Source organism: Colobus angolensis, unplaced genomic scaffold, assembly GCF_000951035.1.
Source record: "Colobus angolensis palliatus isolate OR3802 unplaced genomic scaffold, Cang.pa_1.0 Scaffold82, whole genome shotgun sequence".
NCBI lineage: Eukaryota > Metazoa > Chordata > Mammalia > Primates > Cercopithecidae > Colobus > Colobus angolensis.
In genome coordinates, this window is record NW_012122043.1 from 2881277 (window position 1) to 2906657 (window position 25381).

Below are 25381 nucleotides of genomic sequence, written 5' to 3' on the forward strand. Positions count from 1 at the left end.
CCCCTCCCCTCCCCTCCCTTGCCTTCTTTCTTGTCTTGTCTTTCTTTCTTTCTGTGGCACTTGACAAGTTAATTTTAAAATTTATGTGGCAGAGTAAAGGGCCACTTTTGCCCCAGATGATCTGAAAGAAAAAAGTAGGGTTTTTGGCCTTGCCAATATTAAGAATTATTGTACAGTTATGGTGGTTAAGACAGTATGATTATTGGCAAAACCATAAACAAGTTGGCCACTAGGATTGAGATTTGGCTTATAAGGGAACTAATGTTGCCGATCCGTGGTGAAAGATAAGAGGACATTTGGCTGTTCTCATAGGAAACCCTAACCCAAACCCCTGTCCCATAGCATATACAAACATCAGTGCCAGTAGATGAGAGACTTACATATAAAAGGGAACAGTGCACAGTTTCAGGGTAAAAATATGTTAAAATATCTCTGCAGCCTCCAGGAAGGGAAGAGTTTCTTGAACCTGACATAAAAGCAGAAGCTTTGAACGATTGAGAAATAGGACCTTTGAGAAGGTATCTGCAGCATTTAATTGACAGAGGACTAATGTTCAGAATTTGTAAAGAATTCCTCTGAATCAGTAAGAAAAAGACAACCCAACCGGGGGAAAAAACGGGTCAAAAAGACATGAATCCAAAATAGCCAATGAAAAAGCCAATAAACGTGTAAGAAGATGGTTAGTGCCGTTGGTCATCTGGAAAAGGCAAGTGAAACCTTCAAGAGACACCCTTTCACCCCAACCTGGGCAGGACTAGGTGGTCCCAGGCAGTTCCCGAGGGTGAAACCACACTTCCTCCCCACTCCCTTCCCCTCCCAGTTCAGGAGCCTGCGTGTGGGGCTTTCACATACTGTCTTTATTGGCTCAAGACACCTCCTTGTGTGGTAGTATTGTGAGGAGGGCACTGGTCTTGGTGGGCACCTGTTTGCTCAAGGTCCAGCTTCAGACAAGCCGCTGGTTTGGTTGAGATGAACTGGGTTCCGGCTGGTGCCCACTCCATGATCCTGGGAAACTGCACAACCCTTGAGGCCATTTCCCCACGTGTGAAATAGGGGGCCTGGGTCCTCCGGGTGAAAGTGAGGTTTCTTTGGCTCCGGAAGGCCAGGTTTCTGGTTAGACACACCTACCTGCCTGACGTGAGGCGGGTTCTGAAAAGCAAAAGCCTTGTCTGTCTCAGCTCTACTCCTCCCATGGGCGGACCCTGAGTCTCAAACAATGCTCAGTTCGCGCTGGGTCCAGTCAGCATGAAAGGGACTCCTTGCAAGACTGATGTGGTCACTGCAGTCGACCGTGGGCGCGTGGAGCGCGCTGGGGCACATCACCTGCTGGTGAGGACACAGAGGTACCCGCGCTCCTCAGCCTCCCTCTCAGTGTGCATCTGGTCTGCAGCCCCAGCGCCGATTAAATGCCGTTTGAGGACACTCAGTACTATCATCCCCATCCAGCAGGGTTTCCAAAAATAGATTCTCAAGCGGAGACAGATAGAGGGAACCTGCTTGCCGCAGGTGTGTGATGAGGAAGTGGTTCTTTGATTCCCATCTTAATTATTTTCCAGCTTGTCAATGTTAGGTTCTTAGCACCACTTTCTCCTTAGCCTGAGAAATTTCAGCCCAGAGGCAGATAAATATGGAAATTCCACCTCTCATCACTAATTTCATTTTAACTCACTTTGGAATATGACATCTGAAAAAACACAGCATTAAGAATCTATTCTGTGCACATTCACGGATGCCATCCCGCCTTCCAGCTGACCGTGTCCCGTAGCTTGTCTGTTTCACCCTAGTGACGGATGTCCTTTGCACCATTGGTCGCGCTTTGTTTAGGTCTGTTCCAAAGCTGTCTTTCCCAGGCCTGGTGGCCCCTGCGCCTTCAAAGTGCGCTCTCACCGCCACTGCTCTGCCCCCAGGGTCGCGTTCCACCAGCCACCTCTGGCAAAACGTTTGCCTTTAGTGTTTGACTTCTTGATCATGGCTGCTGCCCTGAGCCCCCGCCTTTCATAATGAGGGACGCAGCATCTGTCATGCTGTCCAGGTGGACGACCAAGGACGGCTCAGGCCGGGATCTTGTCTTAAAGAGATTGCAGCCGTTTTTCCAGCTGGCTGGGGCTCATGGGGCCTCCACATGTGGGGTTAGCGTCCGGCACTGAGAGCCACGCCTGTGCCGCCTCCTCCAAGGCCCCTGTGTGCTTGAGACACTCCTGCTGTTTTCTGATAGTTCCACATGGCTGCCCCTTTCCGCCAGAGGCAGGCGCTTCCTATTACCCCAGTGCCGCATCAGAACAGCTTTCCCTTCAAGCATTTCCATGTCATTCCACGAAGATGTGAACGTGGCAGTGTTGGGGGTTTGAATTTACAGGTTGTTATGAGGCCAGCCAGGCCCAGTGGCGCACAGTGAGAACAAGCAGCATCTCCGTGTGGTGGAAGAAAAAGCCTATCTGGTCTTTGTTCTCATTCCCGGCAGGGAGCTCTTAGGATCCCGGAGGTTCCTGAGTGTCAGGCGAGCCTTTCGTCATTCGGAGGAGCTTCTTGTGGGCTTCTGAGTTTATGCTAATGAAGTGACTCAGGGCAGGACCCCTGGGTAGCCTCAGGATGGGGCTGGTCATGAGGACTCAGAGACGAGAGGGGCAGAATGTTCAGCTACACCCGCTGACCCCAGTGGTACAGAGACAGAGGCTCCTGCACACAGCACCCCTCCAGACCCTGCCTTCATGTTGCTGTTTATTTGCATCTTTTACAATAAACCCGTCAACATGGTGAAGTGTTTTTCTGAGTTTTGTGAGCCCTTCTAGCAAATTCCAGAACCTGAGAGGGGCTTGTGGGAACTCCTGATTTATAGCTGATCTTTAGAAGTTCAGGAGGCCCAGGACTTGTGTCTGAAATGGGGGCAGCCTTGTCGACCTGAGCCCCTAAGCTGTGGCGTGTGTGCTAGCTCTGGGCAGTTATTGTCAGAGTGGAACTGGATCATTGGACACCCAGTTGGTACCAGTTGGCTAGTGCCAGAAACCACCCCACCCGTCAGTGTACACGACTGGACATGTTAAGTTCAAGGTCTGGTTTCCGCAGGGAATCCACGTGCTGTTATCGAACGGCATTCTCCTTGGTGTGCCAGCTAGTGCAAGCACACGATCAATGTCTTCTTGAAGGGTAGGTGGGACCCGGACCAGCCCAGTGCCCAGAAATGTAGGTGAGCCAAGACCCACTAAGCTGCACCTTGATCTGATACACACGAGTGATGCTTGTGGATACAGGAACACCACATATCGTGACTTACAAGTCGAATCGGTTGCACTGAGATCTGATGTGCCTTCCTGCTTCAGCGTAGTAAAAGTAACTTGTAATTAGGCCTTATTTATGAACTTGGTGCTGGAGGGATTCAATCGCCTTTTGGGCTCAGGCATAAGCAGTTCACTTCCAAACTCAAGAAGGAGCTTCACGTGAGCTGGGACTCTGGCCCCACCGCTGCCCATCACCACAGGGGGCTTCTTGGTTTCCAGACTTTCTGGTTCCAGGGTGTTTGCTGAGCTGGAAGCTAAGGGTGGGCATTGGGCTGACTACAGGGGAAGCAGTTCTGGGGACAGGCATTGGTTCCTAGGAACTGGTGCAGAGCCCTGACCAGGGTGGTCCACCCAAGCACCCTCCTCTTGACCCCTTCCCATTGGAAAACTACAGCTACATTGAGATCTTCAAAAGGGCCTTCTGCTGTTTCTGAAAGTATTTATAGCGGGATTTGGGTTAAATACACACACATACATATACACACATACAAATGTACAGGCACCTTTTTGAATTTATTTTTTTCTACAGTGAGCATTTATTTATTTTTAGGAAAAAAAGGCTTGAAAAGTACTTTCCACCACTATCTGGGGTCTCCTTCTGAGTTGCAGTGAAGGTTCTCGTGAGACATGACATCATGTTTCTAATTCAGCATCCAGGCCATCTCCTAGGCGGCCGTGTTCTTGAGAAAGCCCTGGAATGTGTGAAGACTTGGGGCGATTCCTTAGGTCTGGTGGCTGCTTCTAAGGTGTAACTATGACCTGCCGGTCTTTCTCTTGACCCAGGGAAGCAGAACTGTTTTGCCCCCAAATATGCCCCATGTCGTACTTCTGTTTTGAAACCTTAAGAGTTGCTGAGACTTGGGAGGAGCTGCTGGTTGCTTGGAGAGGTAACCATGGTTTTTTGTTGTTGTCTTAAGTTTAATTTTTATTTCTGGCACCCACGTTTGATCTCTGCATTACCCAAGAGCAGCCTCACCTGCTGAGCTCCTGCAGGTGCATGCTGGCCTCACACGTTCCCAACTCTACCTTGGGATGGGCTTCAGATCTCAAGAGTGTGCCCTCCAATCTCCTGGGGCCCTTGTTTCCGTTCTTGGATACTGAACATCTCCAAGGACTTGCAGGGATTGGAGATGCCAGGAATTATCTATTTTGGATAAAAAGTGGTTTTTTTTGGCCGGGCGCAGTGGCTCAAGCCTGTAATCCCAGCACTTTGGGAGGCCGAGACGGGCAGATCACGAGGTCAGGAGATCGAGACCATCCTGGCTAACATGGTGAAACCCCGTCTCTACTAAAAAATACAAAAATATAGCCGGGCGAGGTGGCGGGCGCCTGTAGTCCCAGCTACTCCGGAGGCTGAGGCAGGAGAATGGCGGGAACCCGGGAGGTGGAGCTTGCAGTGAGCTGAGATCCGGCCACTGCACTCCAGCCTGGGCGACAGAGCGAGACTCCGTCTCAGAAAAAAAAAGGGGTTTTTTTTTTTTTTTTTTGCAGTCATTTGACCCTATGTTAGTCGTTTTTGTCCTGTTTTAAAACTTGTATCCACAGAGTTCCATGGCTGCCCTGCGAAACTGGTGCTCTCCTCCTTCGCTTAGTAAGGAAAATGACCTCTGCGTGCAAGTCTGTAATGATATGCACAGTATTGCAGGGCATTTTACACCACTTGTCAGAAGCTAATTTTAAAACAAAAGTGTGATTCCTGGAAATCTTGCCAGAGTTTTCTTTCCTTTCTGCTTGGGAGAATATAGAAAAATCCCAGGCAGTCTAAATCCAGCCTGCGCCAGGTTTAGGTGGTGGGTGGGTTCCAGTCTCATCTTTGCAGTGAGTCTGAATAGATAGAAACAGCTCCTGAATACAGTTTAAAAGTGGATTTAAAAGAAAGGACTCTGTACCTTGAGAACACCTGGTGAAGGGTTCTCCATGCCCGTTTGAGGCTGGAGTGGCCTCAGCTCGCCTCTTTCCCTGTCCGCACACCCGGCGGGTTTGGAGTGCTCCCTGTGCCGTGTTTCTGTGAGTGTCCAGACCATTTGTCACTATCTGGGAAGAAGAGCTGCTGTTCTCTTTTCATTATCTTAATGCTTGTGGTCTGCAGAAAAGCCGACTTCTGATCAGCACGAGTGGGTATAATGTGGTTGCTGAACAGAAGTAAACCCAAATTGCTAAGCCAGGGGCTCTTAGGCCAGAAACGGGCGTTTGCCGTATCTCAGTAGGAGGCTATTTTGATTATTCTACAAAGGATCTGTGAGTTTCTTTGGCAAATACAAATAATCTATGACGAAGCTGAAAGTGTCCCCCTTTAAAAGTAGGAAGGACACATGCATTTCATTGTTTGGAGAGTTACTCCCTGCAGACTCCCAGCGTAAAGTATGTTGGCTGAAATGCACGCAGTTTCTGAAGCCAATGCCTTCTCTCTTCTCCAGATGGACTTTCTGGCCGAGACCAGCCAGTGGAGCTGCTGAATCCTGCCCGCGTGAACCACATGCCCAGCACGGGTAAGTCTGCCCACCCCTGCCCTGTCAGGCTGGCCCTGCGCTGAACCAGAGGTGTTCAAAGGCTCTGCCTTACTGGAGGAGTACGGAGCAGGCGACGGGGGAGGTGTGGGTTATCAGGCTCACTGAATTTGGGTGCTCTTCCTGATGGTAAACGAGGCCATCCTTTTTGGAAATAAAATGGCTCCATGACATGTGAATGGTAGAGAAACGCTGATTTTTTGTGTTTTTTGTTTTTTTGTTTTTTTTTCCTCTCTGGTGCTAAAGGATGTGTTCTTCCCAAAGGCACCAACTGCTTGGTCTAGGTGTAAGCCCTGGCCCTGATCCCCGTGAGGACCCGTAGGAAAGACCTCTGAGCTTGCAGTGGGTGGGGCTGGGTCCCACTGGCCATGCGACCATGGACAGATCACGCCTTGTCCATTGCCACCAGCTTTTGTTGGTTAAATGAGTCAGTGGCATCCTCTGTCTTCCAAGCACCTCTCAGCTCTTTAACAAAAAAAGTATCGGTAGTGATCAGAAATATTTCATTCCATAGGTAATGTTTATTTATTTATTTATTTATGGATTTGTTTATTTGGAGATGGAGTCTCACTCTGTCGCCCCAGCATAATCTCGGCTGACTGCAGCCTTCACCTCCCGGGTTCAAGCGATTCTCCTGCCTCAGTCTCCCAAGTAGCTGGGATTACAGGCATGTGCCACCACACCTGGCTAGTTTTGTATTTTTAGTAGAGACGGGGTTTCACCATGTTGGTGACGCTGGTCTTGAACTCCTGACCGCAAGTGATCTGCCTGCCTCGGCCTCCCAAAGTGCTGGAGTTACAGGTGTGAGCCACTGCGCCTGACCTCGTAGGTAACATTTTAAAGTACTCCAAGTCTGTAGGCCATGGAAACAGACTTTTCCCGCTTTTCTTTGTCTGTAAGACCCCTGTTTCCATGTAGAATCCTCCAGGGTTTAAACTCCTTGTGAGGTTACCATTCTTCCCGGAGAATAAAACCCGAACTTCCTGAAGGCGTGGGCCTGAGGGAACCAGCGTTCCGTTCCACATGCGTCCTGCAGGGCAGCGTGGCCGGGCCTTGCAGGGACTGCGTCCTAAGGCCTGGGTCTCTGGTCTTGGCTCAGCTGCGCCTTTCTTGACAGTCAGCCTTTGCTGCCACCTGTGCCCTCTGGTGTCCCAGTTAGACCCACTCATCACCCCTGAAAGGAAGTTGAAGCCAGCTTGGAGCCAGGCCGAACATTTCCAAGAAGACATTTCCTTCTTTGCCTTGCAGTTCTCCCAGGTCGGCCAGGTTTTCTGTCATTTTCCAAACCCGGAGTTCTGGAGGTGTCTTGGCCCTGCTCCGGGAAGGCTCTCAGTGTCTGTGGGGTACGGTGCCCTGGCCTCTTGGGGGGTCCTCAGGGCACTCTTTTCTGTTTTTTACACCTTGATTTTACTCTACATTGTTACTGATTGAGCAGCTTATTTTTTACCCCCTCACACTGGAGCCTGGCGGAACGGTAGGGAGTTTTAAATACCAGATGAAGATGCGCAATTTTAAACTTTTGGCTTATGTCAACATTGCTGGCTTTCACTTTCTCTCAGGTTCACTTTGCCAGTATTGTTTTCGTGTAAACACTGAATCCTGTGGCTGGGGCATTTTTGAGACAACTTGCTTGTGCTTAACCAGGCATGGCATGAGGTTAAGAGGATTTTCTGATAGCTTGATGGGCTGGGAAAAGGTGGTAAACATGCATAGTTTCCAAGTGAACCAAAAACAGTGGACTTCAAATTAATTTTCTGGCTTGGGAAGCACACATTGCCTGTTGAGACCTGCTGTGGGATCCCAGCCTGGTGTGAGAACAGGCCGGGGCTTCAGCCTCCCACAGACGGCACCTGGGGCCCGCCTCTGCGGCCCGTTTGCGTGGGAGCTTAGGCAAGTTGCTGAATAGCTCAGTTTTGTTTTCTCATTTCTTAGCCGGGGATGACAATGCCTCTCTACAGAGTTCTCATAAAGATGAAACATGTGTCAGCTTTTTAGTAGTTCCTCAATAAATGTCATCTCGGTGTCCCGTTGACTAGTACTGAGGAATGTGTGTGATGTAGCCTTCACATCCCTGTTCAAGGCCTGGACCTCTCCTGCAGCCTGTCACCCTCATTCTCTTCCTTTGGGGGGAACCACCGGACTTGAGAGGTGGCATGTTGGGAAGGCTGCCCCGTGAAACTGACGCTGGCCATTTACCTCCCTCACAACCAGGTTCCCATTGGTCTGAGTCAAAGAGAGTGCCGTGTCTCCTGGCATTTATTGCATATTCGTGCACGGGTTGGCGGGCATGGTGGGAGTGTTTGCAGAGTAGTTTTAAATAACGTAGCAGCGATGCCCAGGAACAGTGGGCAGAGAAAGGGTGCATGCGTGTGCAGCTGTCCTGTGTGACCTTCGTCACTGAGCCTGCACGCTGGCCTGTGCCTTAGAAGCCTCTCATGTGAAGCGTGTTCTTTCAAACTGTGTTTTGGTCATTTCAACCCACTGAAAAATACTACAAAGAAATACTCATCTCAGGTTAGGTGAGAACTTGAAAATTGATAGGAGAATGTCTTTAAAGCCACATTTTTATGATATGGGAGTGTAAACATTTTTAGGTATATTTTTATGTCAATCCCCAATTGCTGTTATACATTTCCTAATGATTGAATTTAATCCTAACTATTCTTTTGACATTTTGACATTTGACGGTGTGGAAACAGACTGATACACACACACACACACACACGCACACACACACACACACACACACATATATCAGGAATGACGCCAGCATTCACCGTGAGAGCTCGTTCCCTTTGAACAGATGAGCGTGTACTTGGAGCAGCAAGGGCGCCCGGCAGCCCTCCCCACTGTTGATCTGTCCCGTGTCCTGACCATTCCCTCGTGTGGATGCTGTTATGCCCGACACAGTCTTTTTCTGATTATGGTTCTTTTTCAATACACTTAGTCCTCGTAAATCCCCACTTCAAACAGAAAAGCATATTCATACCATGTGTTCGTGTGCCAGCTTGAGATTTCAGAAACGTCAGGTGAGCGTGTCACATGCTTTGGGAAAGTCTATACCGGTTGAGTATCTCTTATCTGAAATGCTTGGAAGCATTGGAAACAATGCTGAAACAATACTGAAAAACTTGGAAGTGTCTTGGATTCTTTTTTTGGATTTTGGAATATTTGCATTATACTTACTGGTCAAGCATCCTAAGTCTAAAAATTCAAAATCAGAAATGCTCCAGTGAGCATTGCCTTTGAGTGTCACCGAGAAAAGGTTTTGGATTTGGAGGCATTTTGGATTTTGGTTTTTGGGTCTGGGATATTGTCACCTGTATTGGAGGAAGAAAAAGCCAAAATGCCATTTGTCTTAGATCAGCTTTGATTTCTTCAACTTCCCTCATAACTTTTTATCTGTAGACTTTGCTCTTTCTTTTTTAAAATGTTTTAAAATTTTTAATTGTAAAGTAGCTCTATCATAAAAGAAAACACATAACCATTTGCCTGCCTCTAAGATGTAACAGACATGTTGTTAGTATTATTCCACCTTTGCCTCCTATTTCTTTGCGTTTTAAGTAAGTGGACTGTCACAGTTGTGGCCATGGCTTTGCTCTTCCCCCTTCCTGACAGTTGTTGTCCGTTGGTGAGGGGAAGGGCCACCCTTGGAGGAGACTTGACACAGAGGCAGATCCCAGGTGGAGACATGGTGGCAGGGTCGGGTGGGGGCGGGAGCTCGTGACCCCTGGTTCTCTGCCAGAGCTTTGTGTTTTCCCATGGAGAGAGCAAGCAGAGTCATTGACTCAGAGTTAGGCTGGGGAGATGTTGCAATTTGAGGACAGAGGAGAAGGTATGGAATTAGTCAACCAGGAGAGACCAGCAGAATGTCATACAGGATTACAAACCCAACTGTGCCCAAGGGCTGAATTACGGGGAACTTGAAAACTATTACTACTCAGTCATTCCTTTCAGAATCATTGTAATTAACCCCCCCCCACCTTCCTGATTATAAAAGCAATGCATGTTTATTGTAGAAAAAAAGTCACTTGCACTAAAGTGGTGGGTATTGGGTTCCAGGGCTGGAGGTTGAGCTGGCTCCCAGCCAGGCGTGGCAGCTGCTCAGCAGCCTCAATGGAGGAGAGGGGTGCTTCGGGGAGGAACCTACCTCAGGCATCCAGGAACAAACTGGAGGAAACAAAAAAACGTCCTAACAACAGGACGTGTGGATGAAGGACTTACTGTTACCCAGACGGGCATGCTGAGGGCTTACGGCCCTCAGGGCGCTGCTCTCCTCTGGGACTGGGTGCCCCGGCTCCTGTACCCTCTCCTGCTGCTACAGAAGGAAAGCCAGAGCCTCGGATCCCGTGGCCGCTGTCCCAGGGTCACTCAGCATATACACTGTAGGGCAGGATACATGTCTGCCCTGAGGGCCGTGCTACTGGGGAGAAAGACAGCCTCAGAAAATGCCACGCCCCTCCGTCAGCCAGAAGGGGAAGTAGAGGCGGATGATAAGACAGGAATGCTGGACTAAAGAGAAGCATTTCCAGTTTCCCGAGGCATAGGCTGGCGCTTACATCACCCTCTGTACCTGTGTCCTGGGAAACGTGTATCTGTCAGTTAGGGAGGCTCTTTTTCACATTGTATTTCAAAAGTACCATTTTAAAAAGAAAACTCTGGAACCTTAAAGGGGGTTAACTAGAAACTGTAGAGAAACTCTCCAAAGTAACGCAAACTTCACATTTGGCTTCAATGTTGGATTCCCAGATCTAAGGGGGTGTTTGACCACCACACTGCCAAAGGGGCCGTGTTTCCAGACACTGCTCTTACATTTTGGAACAGGAAGTATTTGAGGTTGGCTGGTGCCTGGAGCTCACGCTGCCTCCTGGCTGTGTTTTGTGGTGGTTGTTGTGTTGTTTTGTTTGGTGAGAAGAAAGTGGAATCTGGTACAAATCTGCAAGCGCATGTGACCTCAGGGGAAGCTTTGAAAGTCTCCCTTTATTGGCACCGGAAGCTGTTAATTGCCTTCATACATGGAGCCCGTGGTAACAAAGGCCTTGGTTGTAATATTCCTGCGTGGTGCCCCTTTGTGAGTTTTTATCATAAAGTTGGCATGTCTGGGGTTTGGATAGGGTCCACTGAAGGACCCATGGCCACCTCTGGTGGTTCCTTGAGTGGCCCCCATGGAAGGACCGGGCAGGAGTGGCAGGAAGAAGAGAGCCCGTGGTGGCCTCCTCCTGGTGACGCCTGCCGTGACTGCCTGGGTTGTTTTCCTCAGATCAGGGGAAGTGTATTTGAGGAATCAGCTCCGTCCGACCTGCAGACTCTGCTGCTCGCCAGCCACGGTCGAGGATTGGCCAGGACTGTTATGTCCACTGCTGAACATGTTGCCTGCTGTGCTTTTTTTTTTTTTCTTTTGCTTGCTTGGTTTTAATTTTTGGAGGTAAAATGAAGTGTAGAATGTAAAGACGTCAAAATAAAATTGTTTGTGTAAACCAAAAATAAAATTCTAAGTTCCCCAACCCAATGAATGGACCCCCTTCTTGGCCAAGGGATCCCAAAGAAATTTGAAAAATGAGTTCAGGCCATGATGGGAATAGGGGTTTGGAGAGGCCTCCTTAGATCCTCCTCCTTTTGGCTTTCAGGCCCAGCTGACCAGTATTAGCATTAAAACAGCGATTTTACGACTGATAAAACAGACACAGCAGTACGATTCCCGGTTCCACCCTGACTCTGGAGATAGCAGCAGGCGTCGAGAGCAGGCCCTGCAGGAAGTAAAAGTGTTTTACTCCGGGATATATTCCTTCCACCTATTTTGAGTGGCTGCAGAAAACGGCCTCTTGCGGGGAAATTTGCGCTCTGGAGAGAATTCCATCCCCAGGTCTCTTTTTCCTGATCCAGGAGAGATTTAACTACAAGTCACCTTTTAAGTTCCCATAAGAGACATTTACCATCTATTCTCTCTGAATCCTGCTTCCTGGAGGCTTCGTTCATGTAGCAAGAACCCCCCCTTATCTTAACTCAAACATTTTTTTATGCTGACAGCAATTCTTTAGTCAGAAAACCTTTCAGTCTGCCTAGGATCTGTGAGACCCTCACCCTACTTCTTCAAGATGTTCTGGGCCAAACCAATATATGCCTTACATGTGTTGCCTGTATAACTTCTGTCTCCCTAAAACACATAAAGCCAACCTGTAATGGGACCGCCTCAGGCACAGACTTCCTGAGGCTGCGTCCTGGGCCATGGTCACTCATATTTGGCTTAAAATAAACCTCTTCAACTCTTTTACAGAGTTGGGTTTTTTCCGTCGACATTTGAAACATCTGAAAAGAATCCCCATGATTTGATTCTCCTAGTTCAAACCGACGTTGAGAGTTTGTCGGCTACCCTCTGTCGCGTTCACCTGAGGACCTGTACGAATAGCCATGACTCAAAGGCCGGACGCAGGAGTCTGTCCCCCACGTAGCTGTAAAAGCTGACTGCAATATAGCGTCATGCCTGGAGGCCACACGTGTGTCGTGTACAATTATGAGCAATTTAGGAACACTTTAAGGGTCACTTTTGGCAGTTAGGCGAATTGGCCCCATTAGGTATATTCTTTTTCTTTTTCTTTTTTTTCTTTTTTTTTTGAGACATAGAGCCTCACTGTATCAACTGGAGTGCAGTGGCAGGATCTCGGCTCAGTGCAACCTTCGCCTCCTGGGTTCAAGCAAATTCTTCTGCCTCAGCCTCCTGAATAGCTGGGCGTACAGGCGCGCGTCACCACGCCCGGCTAGTTTTTGTATTTTTAGTAGAGATGAGGTTTCACCACATTGGCCGGTCTCGAACTCCTGACCTCAAGTGATCTGCCTGCCTCAGCCTCCCAAAGTTCTGGGATTACAGGTGTGAGCCACTGTGCCCAGCCCTTGTTATTTATAGTTAAGAATAGTTTTGGACCAGAAGCTGCGCCCTCCTGCTTGGTAACTACCTTGCTACCTTGTGCGCTAGACGTGATGTCGAGTAATCCTGAAGTTCCAATTCCCCTTCGATGGCTGAAGGCATAGTACCTCTTAAGAATTTCAAAAGGTGTTATTTTTCAGGGTCTGTTCATCTCGATGCCTCCTTCTCCAGTCCTTCCCAATGTCTCATCCCTATCCTCCCCTAAACTTTCAGATAGTCCTGTTTTTCTCCGATGCTGTTTGCTTTTTGCCACCTGGAGACAGTCACTTCTGATTTCTACTCTCCTTCCCCTCAGATCTGTGAACTTCTATGAGCAGTAACGTCAGGCTTCTCTGGAAACACTGTGGGGCCAAGAACAGCACCTTTCAGGTGGTGTACAGAGCCTCTATTTCCACCACATTCCCTTTCCTCCTGACTCTCACAGTGACAGCTCCCTCCTGCCATCCCGCTTCGGGCTCAGTATTGACAGAGGCTAGTGAAGGATCAGGTCCTGAGCCCAGCTGAGTTGCTCTAAGGCCTGGGAGCCGGTAGACATCGGGGCAGCACAGTCTTCCTGTCTCCTGTCGGCCACGTGGCCTCCAGCAGGCTGCTCCTCACCCGGCGTCCCGGGGCTGCTTGGTCCTGGGCCAGGGCGCAGGCAGCGAGGGCAAGTGTCTGGTGCAGCATCCGGCACACAAAAGGGGTCTGTGTTCTCTTGTACTCTTGCTTCCTGGTGCCCTCTGGTCTGCCTGGACCCAGGTTCATGGCTCTGCCCTTCCTGTAGCTCAACCACCGTCCCTTCCACCTTCCCATCCCTCTGTGGCAATGTCCCTAGGAGCGACTGTCTCAAGTGAAACCCAGCCCAGCTGATGCTAGGACGCATAACAACAGGAGGGCTTGAATTGCATTGAAAATGTGTCTTGAGAAGATTCCTGGTGGATGGAAGCGGCTGGGAGACCTAGCAGAGGGCCCGGGCCACCCTGCAGTGGCAGCGGCTGGACCTGCAGCCTGCGGGACCTGATCTACGGGGCGGTGACTCTCATGAAGCTGCTGAGTTGTCGTGTTCGCCTTCAGAGGGCCCTTCTGGCTTTTAATGGTGTTAGCCCCTCTGAGGCTTGGTTGCTCATTTGACTGGGCGGAGACTGAGTTCCTCAGCACCCAAGGCATGCCCTCCTGTCCTGGAGCTCCAGGGCTGCCTCCCATTCCTGGCCACTGTCTTTGGAGGGCCTATCTTCCCTTCTCTCTGTTTCTCTGTCTGTCTGTATTTCCCCAAGGTGCTTGTTTGTCTGTCTGTCCAGGCTCTGCCTTCTGTGATGACAGTCTTCCTGGCCTAAGTGAGCACGGCTATCTGCCATCTGTAGCAGAGGGCACTGAGGCTGGCGGGACCTGCAGGGGCATGCAAGGTGCTGACCACTGGGGGCTGCCCGGTTCCGCTTGGCAGTGGTGTCCAGCAGGCTGCTTGACCCCTGTGACCTCACTGGGAGGGCCAAATGCTGCCTGCCCCCGTCCTGAGGCAGGAAGACCAGGACACCTCACGTGTAGCTGGTCAACTTCCACTGGGTTGCAGTTTTCAGTACTGTTCCATCTCCCTCTCCAGAGGGGAGTAGTCCCTGGGCTGCCAGCCACGTGGGGTAAGTGGTGGTTGGGGTCCTGCATTCCCTAAGCAGATATTTCATTCTCCTTCACCTCCAGTCCTGGTGCCACCAGTCCCTGTGCCCCGGAGGGCTGTGTGACCGAGACTGGTCTGCCCTTCCCTTGGCCCACCCTGGCTGATGGGTCAGCTCTGCTGTCTCTGATACCTTATTCACCCAGATCCTTTCTGACTCCCAGCATTTCGGGGCTGCTGTCCCGTCTCCTGTATGTGTGTTGTGCTGGTGTGTCTTTCTAAACAATCCATACAGTGTTGCAGCAGGATCTTGGAGCAGGACAACTTGATGGTGTTCACTCCGTTATTTTTTTACCAGAAATGTCCCTGTGGCTCTGAAATGCCACCCTGTGGCTGGCGGGTGGGACCTGTGCCTCCCCACGCAGCTGAGGACACTGCTCCCTGCCAGCCCCGCCCGCGAGCCAGCCTCACTTTCCAACGGGTTCTTTCCCTGTCCCCGGCACCTGAGGCAGAAAGATAGAAAGCTTCTCAATCCTGGGTGGACATTAGAGTGTTTGGGTTATTTACGTTGATCACAAGGGTTCTGCCCCGTTACATTTTACATTGTTGTTGTTGCTGTAGACCCAGAGTTCTGAAGAGCTTACTGTATGCCTGTAGCAAGGAACACAGGTGGTAAGAAAGCAGACGGTTATTGGTTGGGGCATCGTGGAGAATTGGGGATGCCCTCTGAGAAATATCCTCTGAGTGCTTCTAAAACCGTCCACACATCCACACCAAACCCGGATGGGGTGGAGCTGGTGACTGGTTGCTTCTCTACTTCAGAGGGAGAAAGAAAGCTGTGTGGCAGTCCCAGCAGTGACCCTAAGGTTTGTGTTGATACAGAATGCAGAGAAATCTCACTGAATGTCTCTGGGGGAAGATTCCACAGTTCTAAGCGATGATTGGTTGGAAGAAAGGATTTTTTTTCCACTGCGAATTTGGTTTGGTTTGTGTATTCGGAGGGTCACTGGTGGCCAGAAGTATTATCCAGGAATGAATTTTTGCGTCATGACATCATTTGTGGTTGAAGGGCTTTTTATCTTTTTTCTTTTATTACCAGCTTTGTGTGCTTTAAGGCTGTGGATTGTAAAATGTATCCAGAGAGCCTGCGCAGCCCTCAGTGGCATCTCGAAGCCTGTGCCGCCAGGATGAGGGACATGGCCCTTCGCCGACCCTTGTCTGTGTTAGGTGGTTGCAGTCCAGCTGAAAAGGTGTTCCTTCTCAGCGGCCGCATTTGACCCTAATGTCATGTTTTCGCCGTGCCAACACCACGTCCCCTACCAGAGGAACCTGCCCATGTTTCAAGGAAGGTTTCCATTTCTGGACCTCACAGCAAGACGTACACACTGTCGTGCGTCATGCAGAACCAAACTCAGGCCCTCTGTGTTTCCAACGAGGGACTCCCAGGGGCCGTCAGAGCCAGGTGTCTGACCGGGTGAGGGAGGACTGGAGGTGTCCCTTGGGTAGCAGGTATGTGGCCACGGGTGAGGGGAAGAAATTGAAGGCAGTTCAGTCAGGCGCCTGAAGAAGGGGCTGGCACTTCTTTCAGTTCTCCAGCAGTCTGCTGAGCACCCAGCCCCGCGTGGGCCTTCCTGGGCGGGCCTGCCTTCCCGCGCTTTCCCGGCTTCCCGCTGCTGCTCCTGCCCAGCCAGGCTCCACCCCTCCGTCCAGGTGTTTCTCATTCCCCCCTGGGCTGGGGGCAGCCCTGCAGGCGGTGGGAGTCCAGGTGTTTCTCATTCCCCCTGGGCTGGGGGCAGCCCTGCAGGCGGTGGGAGCCCAGGTGTGTCTCATTCCCCCCTGAGGTGGGGGCAGCCCTGCAGGCGGTGGGAGTCCAGGTGTTTCTCATTCCCCCTGGGCTGGGGGCAGCCCTACAGGCGGTGGGAGCCCAGGTGTGTCTCATTCCCCCCTGAGGTGGGGGCAGCCCTGCAGGCGGTGGGAGCCCAGGTGTGTCTCATTCCCCCTGGGGTGGGGGCAGCCCTGCAGGCGGTGGGAGTCCAGCTATGTTTTACTCTCCCACGGACCGACTTCTGCCTTCGTGGATCTGCTCTTGTGAGTGTGTGTTTTCTATTTTATTAATTCCTGTTTTTATCACTGTTCTCCTTTCTCTGCGTTTATTCGGATATGCTTGTTCTAACTTTCAGGTTGAACATTTCACTTGTTAATTTTTAGCCCTTCTTCCTTTCGGATGGAAGCAGTCAGGATTCTGTGCGGCGCTTCCCTCGGGGTTCAAATGGGGCTGCTTCGGTTAAGTTCTGATTTGCAGTATTTAATTTGTAAAACATATTACCTTAGCGTTTCATAAAGTCTCGCTGTTTCTCAAGAAAGTTATTTTGAAATTTGTTTTATGGTTCCTTTTTTTTTTGAAAAAATGAAATATTTAGAAATGTTTTTTGATTTCTGAAAGTCTGAATTTTCCAAGTCATGCTTTTTGTTATTGATTTCCAATTTACTCCATTATGGTTAGAAATTACCCAGTCTTTGAATTTTATTGAGACTTGCTTTGTGGTCAATGTTTATGAATCTTTAATATATGTGTGAGAAGAGTTTGAATTCTCTAGTTGTTGGGTGCTGGATTCTAAATATGCTCATTAATTCAAGCTTATTGCTTGTAAATTATCTACAATATAGAACATGTGAGAGGCGAGAATTGCCGTGAAGGAGGGTGAGCAGTCAGGGACAGAGGGGATTCAGGAGGGTGGATTTCTGCATTAAACTCATTCATTCATTCATTCACCCATTCATACTGATTGGGTCTTCTAATGCCAGCCCCTGTCCTTGGCATATGGGATTCATGTATTTATGATTGACACAGAGACCCCTATTTCATGGTGCTCGTGTTACCCTGGGAGGAAGAGAGGAAACTGGTAAAGGCAATGAGTAGACAGTAGAGCAGGGAAGGCGGAGCGGGGCTCAGAGTGGAGGGGCTGTGATTTTACACCCGCTGGTGAGGGCAGGCCTCCTTAGAAGGTGAGCAGACGTCTGCAGGCCAAAGACCTGGTCAGGAGAAGAGGGAGTGGACAGCACAGGAGACTTAAAAGGCATGGCTTTGAGTGACATGGAGGCTCCTGGAGATTCTGAGCAGAGAAGCGACACCACGTAACCTATGCCATAGCGAATGCAGTGGCCACGTGGGGCAGGCATCGGAGGAGCAGGGAGACCCACCAGGGTCTGGGAGCAGCCAGGCGGTGGATGGGGCTCAGTCCGGCTAGATGGAGTGGGAGTGTAGAAAATGGTACCACCTCTGGAGATGTTTGACATAGAGGGGATTTCCTTAGGTTGCAGATGGGCTGTGCAGGAAACAGAAGAGTCGAGGGTGACCTCAGGATTTTTGGCTTTAAGCACTGCTGATGGAGTTGCATGAACTCGTGGGGAATGTGGGTGGAGCGGACCCTGCGCTGGGATGAGGATTAGTATGGATCTGTGCAGTGCTTTCAGAGGCACCCAGTTTGAGACGCTGAGTGGTGGGCGTTTGCCAGCCTGAGCTGAACTTGGGAGGGGCCTGCGCTGGGTGTTCACAGCAGAAAGATACATGGACATGAACTCTCCCAGGCAGTGGATCTCCTCCGTGCAAGCTTCACAAAGTAGACTTTGTTTCTTTTCCTTTTTTGTTTTTTTCTTTAAACAATGTTTGCTTAGTGCTAGCATGCATCTTCTACCAAATCTTACTTTGTAAAGTGTTACTGCTGGCAAGAGAGTTACCGGCGCCTGGATCTTTGTTGGGCGGAGAGTGTGAGCACACAGCCTCCACAGCCAACAGCAAGGTCCTGCTCAAAGTGGGACCTGCGGTTCCTGCTAGTTACAGCAATGATGAGGACACTGATGGCCACAGGTCCCCTTACCAAGGCCACCCGTCCGTCACTCAGCTAAGTACTGTGTGTTCATTGGCATTTAATGCCCCTGGGGACATCACACAGTAGTTACTGGTTCAGGAACTGAGGCTGGGAGGTGTAAGTCACTTTTTAACAAGCTTCCCAGGTGATTTTTCTGGACAGAAGTCTGAACCAGCCCCCTACCTTCTGCATTTCCACCTGCCTGCTGGATTATTCCACCCACAGTGCCCTTGAAAGATGCTGTAGCCCAGGCCGGTCTCCAGAAAGCCCAGGCGGAATGCACGTTGCTGCCTGGAAGAGGCTGGCTCACCCCAGAGGAGAAGGGCTACCTCCTTCAGGCCTCTTCCTTGGTGCCCTCTCATCTTCTCCAATGCCAAGTACAAGAAATGTTTTCTTTTTTTCAATATTTCAACTGTTACTGTTAAGTAATAGTGGTTCCTACTTTGGCCCAGCTGTTGGGTGAAACACACAACCAAACGTTTGGAGGTCGCTAAGAAGGAAATTCTGAAATGTGTTCTTACGTAAACTTGACCTTACGTAACTGAGAAGGCAAGAACAACTGCAGTGGGGTTTGTAGACTTCCTAGACCGCTGAAACTATTTTTAATTTTCAGACAATATATTTTTATCCATTGGGTTTAGGGTATTTGGATAGCTTTCAGGAGTAACGTGTAACTTGTGCTGGTGTGAGCAGGCTAGAGAGACGGGCTGCAGTGGTTTCAGGGAGGTGGTGGTGTTCCAGGAGATGTGGCCAGTTTTGAATCCAGGTGACAATGCTTACTGGCTGCATCTGCCATCTGTGATACCCGGGTCCCCGCCGGGACCTGCTTCAGGGGGCTGTGAGGACAAAAGATCACAAAGCAAAAACACTTTAAATTGGTGCTCAGTCCTGAAACATTAGTCTTTTGTTCTTGTTTCTCTTCAGTTGCTTTTGCACTGGAATTGTAGAGTCTTAGAGCGATTTTCCAGGAATGCTTTGTCCATCACGTGATTGTTGCAGCATCTCAGACGGTGGCTCTGTCTGTTATTTCTGGAGGTCATGCTTGTCTTTAGTGGCTGCGCTTCTGTGTGAGAACTTAAAGCACATTTCGCCTTTTTTTTTTTTTTGGTATGGGGTAAGGCCTGGTTCTATTTATAGTTTCCAGGAAGTACATTTGTGCACTTCTTGAAAGCCACAGCTTACCAACTGCATGCCAGGTTTTTATTTTCAGCTCTTGCTCAATTTGAGCTTGCAAATATTTCCAAAAGATGTTTTTTTCTTCCTGGGGATATAGAACAAATTAGAAACATTAAAAGGATTTTCTAAAGAGCTTTAAGGATAGTTCTGAAATAGGGAGCAGGGAAAAAATCTAACACTTGCGTTTCCATTAAATCGCGGAGCAAAAGCACACAGATGGTCTTGCTCCCTCCAGACAGAGCCCTGGCTGGTACGGCCAGCACCCAGGGACTCTGCATGCAGAATTCCACGAGAATAACATCATGGGCTGCCGTAAAAGCCAGGGATGCGAAGCGAGGCGTTTCTGGTATGTTTCTGGCCTCGCTGTGGCACAGGGTGTCAGCCCTTGGGTGGGAAGGGTCTTTGGAGCCCCTTATGGCGGCGAACTTACAGCCATATTTGGATTTGATGCTGGCAAGGAAGGACTTTATTTTCTGTTAGAATCAAATTTGGAATATGTTTATGAGTAAAGCTTGTTGATACAGCTTATTACTCAGAAGAAAAGAGCCATTTAAGTGGCCTGTTAAGGAAAGTTTTATTTCCTCAAAGTTCATAATAGCTTCAATCGTTTCAGCTTGTCATTTAATAGAACCCTCTGAAAGAAATATTCACCAGAAAAGAATCCCATCCAGCCGTGTGAGCTGTGAACATGGCTCCCATCCACGAGGACTGGCTGGAAAATGAGAGTTCTGGGCTTATCCTACATTCAGGGGGCCTCTAAGAATGTGGACAGATGTGGAAGTCGCCGTTCTTCAGTTGAAGGCCGTGTGCGCGTGTGTGTGCACGTGTGTGCGTGCGTGTGTGTGCGCGTGTCACACTCTCAGCGCACTTTGAGGCGCAACTCCAGGTGACTCATGTGACACAGTTGAGTCCAGGCCTTGCGGTGAGTGCTGAGGACACAAAGATGGGTGTGGGCCGTCCTTCCCAGGTGGCCACTCTTAACCCCTAGGCGGGGGGGACAGGGTCTCCGAAGCTCCTGTCACACCCCTGCCCTTTTTGTTCCGCTTTGCGTTTCGGTAGCCCCTGTGGGGTGACCAGATGCTCTTAGCTTTGTTGGTTGGAGCTGTGATTTTTTTTCCAGAGGGTTTCCCAGAATGCTCCCAGCTCCTCCCGTGACGTGGTGTCAGGTGGCACCGTGGTGCACAGCCCTTGGCTTTCCTCAGTAGTTCATGTCAGAGAACGGGCCAGTGTCCGCTCCATCCGCTTCACTTCTCTTTTCTTTTTCTAAATGGTGTTCACAAGCACGCTGATACCGTCTGACAGGGTTCTCCTTCACGTGGAGGCATCATTTAAGGCGACTGTGAACAGGGCAGGTAGAGAGAGACAGGGCGGGGAGGCCTCTGTGCTTCACTCAGCGGGTCACACATCACTGCCCGCACCATGAGCTAAGTCCAAGGGCCAGCGGGAGGGCGTCTTTGTGGGGAGGGAGTACTCTACCTTGGTCATGATGACAGCGTGGCACCAAGGTCGGTCCCCGGCTTTTTTGGCTACAGAAGGTGGAACCAGTGGGGGAAACCTGGTAGAAGGGTACTGGAACCTCTCTGGACTTTCTTTGGAACTTCCTGTGAATCTATAATTATTTTTTAAATTCACAATATTAGTGTGAAAAACCTGTAATAAAATATATGACTCACTTCCCATCTGTTACCCATTTAAAGTTGAGATATGTCATTCCATGGGATTAGAAATAAATAAAAAAAGATGGATGTTCATAGATGAAGCTGAATGGCTAAGGTCGATCATTGTGGCAGCTGGATACGTGGGTGTTTATTATATTCCTCTCGCTAACTTTGTGTGTCGTTGAAGATTTTCATAAGGAAAGGCTGCTGACCGGTTCCTGAGAGTCTTCTGGCACCATCTTCTCCGAGGTCACTGCCTTGCCCTAAGAAGCACAAACTGTCCCCGCGTAGGCTTTATCACTTCTGCCTAGATCAGCAATCTGGTGGATTTCTTTCATCTTTATTATCTTCTTCCTCTTTTTCACTGCACAATGTATGCTTTAATTTTCTAGTTATTTTTCTAACTTTCTGAGTCCGATGTTTTTATTTGTTTGGGTTCCTTTTGTAGTTACTTAAATGTAGGTAGCTATTCATTGTTCTCTGACCTCAATTTTAGGCAATTCCTACAATTTTCGATGTGTGATGTGTTCATTACTTTATAAATTTGTATCACTTTCACTGGAATTTGAAGTGTTTAAGAGAAAGAGACTCATTTTTCCTATGGTCGGATTTTTGTTTCCTGGTTTTATGTCTAGTTCTGTTGCTGTGTGTTGAAGTGTTTAGTCTACACTGTGTGTATTTGGAAATTGTGTTCTTTACGTGGCATTGGCTTTTGTAAATGTTTCATGGGGGCTTGCAACAAAAGGCATACATGGCTTAGTGGTAAGCGGTTCAAAGCCTATCTGTTGGCTGAAGTAGGAATTGTACTATTCCCATCCTCTGTACGCACACCTCCTGTGTGTTTGCTCTGCCGTGAGTGTGCAAGGGCAAGTTCCTGTCTAGTGCTGAGCACGTGTATCTGCATTCTGTGTGTTCTGTGTTTTCACTTGAAGGTACACATCGTGCGTGCCTTAGACATTTCCATCCTCTTTGTAGATTGCATGCTTTATACTTAGGAAATGGGCAGATCTGTTTGGTATTTCGTGTTGGATTTAATCTTTGTGATATTGATATCTTGATTGCACATTTCAATTTGTTTCTATTTGCCTTTTGGGGCTTTTTACCCATTGAATCTGAGCCTTACGCTGGATTTGTTTTTAATATAATGATTGTTCAGTTCTGTTTTTTGTTAATTTGTAAATCTGATAATTTTCATGTAACTGTGTTATTTATGAATGTTGATAAAATGGACATATATCTCCTACAATTTTCATCCAATTTTATGTTCTGTTTTCTGTTTTTGTTTTTTGAGACGGGGCCTCACTCTGTCACCCAGGCTGGAGTACAGTGGCATGATCATGGCTCACTGTAGCCTCTACCTCCCAGGCTCAAGCAATCCTCCTGCCTCAGCCTTCCAAGTAGCTGGAACTACAGGCACGTGTCACCACTACTGGCTGACTTTTTAATTTTTTTGTAGAGATGGGGTCTTATGATGTTGTCCAGGCTGGTCTCAAACTCCTGGCCTCGCACGATCCTCCTCCCACCTTAGCCTCCCAAAGGTCTGTGATTATAGGCGAGAGCTCCTGGGCCCAACCCTGTTTTCTGTTGTGAAGGCTTCTTGTTTTGTTTTCTATTTGACTTCTTGGATATGGGCTTTCTTACCTTTTATTTGGTCTGGCGTGTGTGGTTTCTTTTCCTTCTGGCGATGTAGAAGGCCGTGCTCTCTTTTTAGTTCTTATTGTGTGAACTCTTATAAGCTCATATGCTTTCCCTGAACTGTGCTTTCCTGTTCCGGCACCTTTGGACGATGTGTGCTGATGTCTCTGTGAGAGAGTAGCCCGTCGGCACAGACACTTTCCGCCATCTCTTTTATTTTGTTACTTGCAGTGTTATTTTTAGTTTTGGTGATTCTCTTTATAACATATAAATAATATATTTAGACTGACATTTATCAAGCTATTAGCCTTAAAATGGTTACTGAATCTGTCACTGAGAAAAATGAGAAAACAGATACATTAAGTTTCTTCCCCCAAATTTTAGTTTCGTTACCATTTCCGTGTAAAATGTGAGGAATTTTAGGTGAACCACTAGGTTTTGGAAAGTCGGGTTTGAAGGTCTGGTCGCTTGATTATCCACCATGAAGGGGAGTAGAAGGGCCTCTTGCTTTCCAAGAGCTTCTGGGAGCGATGCTGCCGGCTCCTGGAGACCCTGTTCCCACCTGTGCTGTGTTCAGGCTCTGCCACCAGCGGGCCCTTTGGAGCCCTGCAGAGGCATGTCCTCCTGTGCCCACCCTGAGGCCCGGTGCCCGCAGCCTGCTGTGGCCCAGGGTGTGAGAATGTCTGCAAGGGAGTCCTCTGTCTGCCAAGGAGCCTCCCTTTCCATGGGAGAGCTATAAGGGGGTTCGGGGTTTGGGGTTACACTGGGGAAAGGGAAGGTGGCGTGAATGCAGTCACCTGTCTTTTGCTACTTACGTCTCTTCTGACAAACCAGGGACTGTGTCATTTAGAAATTGTTGAGAATAGTTGGAGGTGGCTTAGTCAGAGCTTCCTTCCTGTGCACATTCTGACTTGCCAAGAAAGACAGGCGAGTACGGCGGGTGGAAGCCCAGCGCGCCCACTTCCCTCCACACTGCCATCCTGGCCCGGGGAAGGGAAGGACGCACCCCGTTCTCGGTCAGTCCTGTTCCCAGGGGCCCAAGCGGCCCACAGGGGGAGGCGTGCAGCGGGGTAGAGTGAAGGCGGAGGGTCTGGCAGGTGGAGCTTCACCCAGGGAAGGAGGCTGTGTTCCTGGAAGGACATTCAGTTCAAGAGGAAAGGCTCAGATATTCATACCGTAAATCTTCAGCATCACATAACATTTAAAACTCAGTTAAACAAAGCCTTCTCTTCTTCAGAAGGTTTTGGTTGTTAGTGGTCTGCAGCACAGCAGGTGTGGACAGCGAGCACCTATGTCCCCAGCTGTCCTGAGAGGGCAAGGTAAGGGCTGGTAGGGCACCCTCCTTATCCTCCTCCTCATCCCCAGTTGTCTTTAAGGTTGGAACATGAAAAGATCAGCTCTTAGTGCCAAGGTTTTTTGGAGACTTTTATATTTTTTTTTCTCTGGAAAGATGTGTGAGAACATTTCATTTTTGTTCTTAAATGGAATCTTCCGCATAAAGACTACATATATATGTACATATGTGAGTATGCATGAATATCTGTGTGCATGTGTGTATATATATACATACATGTGCGTTTTTATATTCATTGATGTGGAAAGTGTCACAGTGATTACTAGGGGAAAAGCATGCATCATATGGTCCTAATTAAAATGTAAAAGCCATATACAATGGAAGCACATGTACATATGTATGCTGAAGAGTTTATTTGATTTTTTAAACAAATTAAGGTTTAATGTGTTAAAAGTACATATTATTTTAAAGTGAGTTTGGGTGCATTCTATGAATATATCATAACTTTTATGAGTCGAGTCAAAGGCATAAATATTTACTTGGGGACTTTAACACGCATTATCAAATTGCCTTCCAGAGAGGTTGCACCACTCATTATTTATTCAGGGTGATTTTTTATGAACCAAGATTCGCAGACCCCCAGTGCCTGTGCGGAGCTGATGACCACCTCCTCCAGGGAGCCCGGTGCAGAGGTGCTGGCGCAGACAGCTTTGCCAGTCACACTTTCTTGCTCTGAAGTTTTTGTGTCTTCTTTCTGTTTTGGTTAGTGGGGAAGGGGTGTCTGCTGCCTGGAGATTAGAGAGAGGTCTGGCGTTTCCTGCGGGCTGTCTCCTAGTGTTGCCGCCGTTCATGTTGACCAGAGAAGAGAGATGGACTCCAGGTGGTAGAACTCGAGCTCCCTGTGCCTTTAGCCGCCCCCGTCCTCAGCCCTTGCCCACTCCAGATGCGAGGAGGTTGGCGATGGTCTTTGGTGCCCTCCCTGCTGATTTCAGGTGAGATGAGGGACTCTGGCCTGCAGGGAACCCAGGTTTCTGGGGCGTGGACCCTGCTTCTCTGGGCTCCCAGCAGCTAGCCCCTGGTTTCATGTCACCAATGACTCCCTGTTGCCAGCTTCCGTGCCCGGCCTCAGCCCACGGCCTCTCACCAGTGTTGACTTGGTGGAAGCACCTCTTCACCGCACCACGTGCTCCTGGTACCTTCCCCTGCCCTGGCCACCAGTCCTCGGGCACCTTGGTGGGTTTTTCTTATCTCTGCAGCATCTTCACATCCGAGTGCCCCAGGGCTCATCTCTGGCCCACTCCTTGTTTCCACTGAGTCATTCCCTTGGTGATCTCCTGGCCTCATCCCATCAAATCATAGATCATAACACCATCTTGCTTCTGTCGCTCGAATGTTTGGCTCCAGCCTGGGTCTCACCTGCCTTCCAGGTGCTAGAGCCTGCTTGCTCTCCATCCCCAGCT

The 25381-nt window shown here is 49.1% G+C and overlaps 1 protein-coding gene across 1 annotated transcript in view; it reads left to right on the forward strand.

Annotated features, from left to right (window-relative positions):
• Positions 1-25381, forward strand: part of HDAC4 (histone deacetylase 4) — a 344484-nt gene that overhangs the window by 154445 nt on the left and 164658 nt on the right. The window contains exon 3 of the mRNA XM_011929582.1: positions 5693-5764. Within this exon, the coding sequence (XP_011784972.1) occupies positions 5693-5764 (72 nt within the window). The remainder of the gene's footprint in view (positions 1-5692; positions 5765-25381) is intronic.